At 54.8% G+C, this 4,833-nt stretch overlaps 1 protein-coding gene across 1 annotated transcript; it reads right to left on the reverse strand.

Moving 5' to 3' along the window:
- Window positions 1-3,687: 3,687 nt before the first annotated feature.
- LOC136489722 (uncharacterized) lies at window positions 3,688-4,569 on the reverse strand. The gene is made up of 2 exons (XM_066486285.1): window positions 4,105-4,569; window positions 3,688-3,720 (listed from the first exon to the last, which is right to left on the reverse strand). The coding sequence occupies exons 1-2, from the start codon at window positions 4,567-4,569 to the stop codon at window positions 3,688-3,690; spliced, it is 498 nt and encodes a 165-aa protein (XP_066342382.1).
- Between the last annotated feature and the right edge of the window lie 264 nt (window positions 4,570-4,833).

Consider the following 4,833-nt stretch of genomic DNA (forward strand, 5'->3'; position numbering starts at 1 on the left):
GGGCAGGCAGTGCCAACATAGTGGCTGATGCTCTATCACGCCGCGACACAGACTGCCGCTCTGCCATCATGGCCCTGTCAGCACCCCATTTCGACTTTGTCAACCAGCTGCGCCTGGCCAATGCCAGCGACCCAGCACTGATTGCGCTCCATGAGGAAATCCGTGCTAATCAGCGCCAAGCGCCCTGGGCCATCCTGGATGGAATGGTGACCTACCAGGGGCGCCTCTACATTCCATCGGGCACTCCTCTACTGCACGAGCTCTTGCAGGCTGTTCATGGGGACGGCCACGAGGGTGTTCAGCGAACTCTTCACTGCCTCCGCCGTGACGTGCACTCTCCCAACCTTCGTCAGGTCGTCCAAGACTTTGTGCGGGCCTGTACAACTTGTCAGCGCTATAAGTCAGAACATCTCTAGCCAGCAGGTCTTCTTCTGCCCCTGCCGGTCCCGACAACGGTCTGGGCTGACGTCGGCATGGATTTCATAGAGGCTTTACCGCACGTGGGGGGCAAATCGGTCATCCTCACAGTGGTGGACCGTTTCAGTGAGTACTACCATTTCATCGCCCTCGCTCATCCATACTCGGCAGAATCTGTGGCACAAGCATTCTTCGCCAACATTGTGCGCCTTCACGGTCTACCACAGTCCATCGTCTCTGACAGAGACCCTGTGTTCACCTCCATTTTCTGGAAAGAGTTGATGAGGATATCAGGCATCAAGCTGCACATGACCACTGCCTTCCATCCCCAGTCCGACGGCCAATCTGAAGCAGCCAACAAGGTCATTATCATGTATCTTCGCCGCCTGACTGGAGATAGGCCGCGTCAGTGGCTTCGCTGGCTGCCTTGGGCAGAGTTCATCTACAATACAGCGTTTCAGACAGCACTCAAGTCGACAGCCTTCCAGATCGTCTATGGCCGCGATCCTCCCTCCATTCGTTCCTACGAAGATGGGGAGACTTGTGTAGCGGCGGTGGCCAAGAGCATGACACAGCGGGATGAGCTGCTGGCCGACTCCCGCGCCTGGCTGGAGCAGGCCCAGAGTATCTACAAACGGGCCTATGATCAACACCACCGGGATGTCCGCTTTGCGGTGGGTGACTGGGTCTGGCTCCGGCTACGCCACCACGCCCCAGCCTCCCTCCACGGCGTCACCAAGGGCAAACTTCGGCCCCGCTTCTACGGGCCTTACCGCGTCGCTGCTGTCATCAATGAAGTGGCCTACCGTCTCGAGCTGCCCCACCGCGCCCGTCTTCATGACGTCTTTCACGTGGGGCTCCTGAAGAAGTTCGTGGGCACACCGCCAGCGGCTCCGCCGGCTCTGCCACCCATCCACCATGGCGCTGCCCAGCCGGTGCCTGAACGTGCATCACGCACCCGGCTGGCCCGTGGCGTTCGTCAGGTCCTGATACATTGGCAAGGCGAACCAGCGGCTTCTGCTACCTGGGAAGACCTTGACGGCTTTCAAGATCGCTACCCGAGCTTCCAGCTCGAGGACGAGCTGCTCCTGGAGGGGGGGAGAGATGTTATGTGGGGCCGCCATTATCAGCGCAGACCTCGAGCACGAGGTGCAACCAGTGCGGCCCCCAAGAGCATGATTGACCAGGAGGAACCCAAGGAGGTCTAGGCGCCCAAGGGGCCTTAGTTATTAAGATCAATTAAGAGAGTTGTGTGGGGGATCAAGGAGTAGTTGCTGGCTGATAGTTATTAGCTGGCACTAGGAACTAGGAGCTGGGCGCCAGCAGTCCTATATATATATGTAATCCCTGCTTTCAGTTGAGAAAGGGAATGAAGTGATTTATCCCTAATCTCATCTCCCTGCTATCTCTAATCTCACCTCCCTGCTGTGGGCGCCAGCCATATCCTGGCGCCCCCATCTCCTACCTCCAACTATAATCTGCGCAGCCAGGGGCCTCCATTGTTAGGAGTTGAGGTCCTTGACAGCCCTCCCACGACGTCTGCAGCATTTGGCTGTAAACGGCGTAGCCACATCGGTAGAGCAGCTGGCGGCAATAAGTTCGGACGAGAGGGATGTGGTGCCCATAGACGTGGAGTATCTACGGGATCTCATCAACCACGGCTATCGAGAATTTTCCTGTTACCTGGGTGATAAATTTCCTACAGCCAGTTGGGAAGAAGTGGGGTTTGTTCTCCCCAGACATCTCCGAGAATTGTATATACGTACAGTCAAATTCTGCAAGCTGCCATCATGTGTCAGTCCTTCATGTCTTCCTGATCTCACCGACTTGAGCCTATACCTTGGTGCTGTGGACGAAAAGGACCTGAAAATCCTTGGCGGGTTGCCAGAGCTGCGTTATCTGGGGCTGTTCATGAGGTCCTCAGCCACAGTAAGTAATGTAAGTGACAGTGATGCTGGCTACTTCCAGAAACTGAGGCACTATATAATGGATCTTTCAACAGTTTGGCTTCTTCCGGACAAGGATGGCAAGAGCCTTTCATTTCATATATGGAATGGGCAAGATGACATTTTTGCTATGCCCTTTGGTCCTGGGAAAAACAACACCAGCTCTAACAGAAGCACAGCAGCACCAGCATTCATGCCACTCCTCCAAAAGCTTTCGTTTATCGTCTATGTGCGGGCCTTAAGAGACAGTAGTTATAGTGATAACTTCGGCCTCCAATACCTCCCTTCGCTTCGGGAAATCGAGGTTCAAATCTTGTGCACTGCTGCCTCTGCTGCAGAGGTGGCTCACGTGGAGGCGACACTGAGGCATGCAGCCAATGTCCATCCCAACCGTCCTATACTTGTCATCTCCAAATTTGACAAAGGAAACATTATTCCACAACAAGAGGAAGAGGTACACCTAGCAAGTATATGCTGTTACTATGATGTTCTCCTCCCTACTATTTCTACATATATTTAATAATGCAAGATCCAGGTTTATACTCAGCATATTCACTACTGGAAACGCGTGCTTTGCCGAGGGCCTGATGCTTTGCCGAGGGCCAAATCTCGGGCACTCGGCAAAGACACTCTTTGCCGAGGGCCAGCCATAGGAGCCCTCGGCAAAGACAAGCCCACGGCAAATCAAATCTTTGCCGAGGGCCGCGGCCCTCGGCAAATTAGGCCCGTTGGGTCACGACGGCCATTCCCGTCAAGCTTTGCCGAGGGCCACCCATTAGGCCCTCGGCAAAGGTTTTTTTTTCCTGTGAAACCAGTTTTTCGGCAAATTTTTTTTAAAAAGTCTTTGCCGAGGGCCCTAGACCAGGCCCTCGGCAAAGAATTTTTTTTGAACCAGTTTTTCGGCCAAATTTTTTTTTTTATAAATCGTCTTTGCCGAGGGCCCGAGGCGATGCCCTCGGCAAATAAGCCCTTTGCCGAGGGCCAGGGTAGGCCCTCGGCAAAGATTTTTTTATTTTTTAAAAAAAATTCTTTGCCGAGGGCCACCGGCCAGGCCCTCGGCAAAGAGACCTCGGTAATTTTTTTTTTGTTTTTTTAGCCCAGTTTTTTTGTGGTGCTACATTACATTGTTTTGAACTCAATTTTAAAATTTAGGCCAATTTTGACTTTTTTTTTGTATATTTCCTTAATTTATTTCGATTCTTTGATTTTTTTTTTGAATATGTCAAATTTGAACTGCAAGTGCATGGAATATTGCAATATAGTGTTTCAAAAAATGTTATTCATGTTAATTGGTGCATGTTGAGTCCCTATCCACGAACTCGCATCAAATTTCGCGCATCTTCTTCGCGTAACATGGCTAAATTTGACATATTCAAAAAAACTCAAAGAATCAAAGAATCGAAATAAATTAAGGAAATATATTCAAATTTGACATATTCAAAAAAAATCAAAGAATCGAAATAAATTAAGGAAATATACAAAAAAATCAAAATTGGCCTAAATTTTAAAATTGAGTTCAAAACAATGTAATGTAGCACCACAAAAAAACTGGGCTAAAAAAAACCAAAAAAAAATTGCCGAGGGCCTGGCCCGTGGTCCTCGGCAAAGAATTTTTAAAAAAAAAATAAAAAAATCTTTGCCGAGGGCCCAGGATCTGGGCCCTCGGCAAAGGCCCAACCCTAAATCGGGCCGTAGCCCAAATTCCCGATCGAAGTCTTGTCAAAAAAAAATCCCGATCGACCATCTCCCTCCCCACGTGCCCGCTCGCGGCCGGCCCCCGCGCGTCCACCACCGCCGCCGCGCACCCCGCCGCCGCGCACCCGTCGCCGCGCGCCCGCTGCTGCGCGCACCGGCTACCCCGTGCCCGGCCGCCCCACGCCCCCGACCGCCGCGCACGCACCCCGGCCGCCCCGCGCCTCCACCACCGCCGCCGCGCACCCCGCCGCCGCGCGCCCGACCGCCCCGAGCGGCAGCCCGCGCGCCCACCGCCGCGCGTGCACCCCGGTCGCCCCGCGCCCCCACCACCGCCGGCGCGCACCCCGCTGCTGCGCGCCCGCTGCCGCGCCGCTCGCCGCTGTGCGCCTAGCAACCGCGCGCCCCACCGCCCACGCTCGGCCGCCCAGCGCGCCCGCCGCCCCACCAGCGCGCCGCCCCACCACGCCCAGTGGCGGCCGACGTCACGCCCTGCCTCCCTTCCCGTCTCCATCGAGCAAGGGGAGGTCGGCCGCCCCGGCCGGCCCTCCGGCGCCCCCCCCCTCGCCGGCCTTCCCGCCCCGACCCCAGCCCCAGGCCGCCCCCATCGCCGGCTGCTGTTGGAGGGGAGGAGGCAGAGGGTGAAGTTGGAGGAAGAAGAGAAGGAGAAGAGGAGAAGGTGGAAGGGGACGAAAAGGAGAAGAAGAGGAAAAGGAGAGAAGAAAGGGAAGAGGGGGAGAGGAGTACTCCAACGCCGCTCGACCTCGCCGTAGAAGAA

This window comes from Miscanthus floridulus, chromosome 10, assembly GCF_019320115.1.
Source record: "Miscanthus floridulus cultivar M001 chromosome 10, ASM1932011v1, whole genome shotgun sequence".
Taxonomy (NCBI): Eukaryota; Viridiplantae; Streptophyta; class Magnoliopsida; order Poales; family Poaceae; genus Miscanthus; species Miscanthus floridulus.

Bases quoted from the DNA above. Each gene is read 5' to 3' on its own strand.
- LOC136489722 (XM_066486285.1), bottom strand. From the start codon at position 4,569: ATGGAGACGGGAAGGGAGGCAGGGCGTGACGTCGGCCGCCACTGGGCG. The intron at 3,721-4,104 runs GTCGATCGGGAT...TGTCAAATTTAG, and splicing joins GGCACGTGGGGAGGGAGATG to CCATGTTACGCGAAGAAGAT.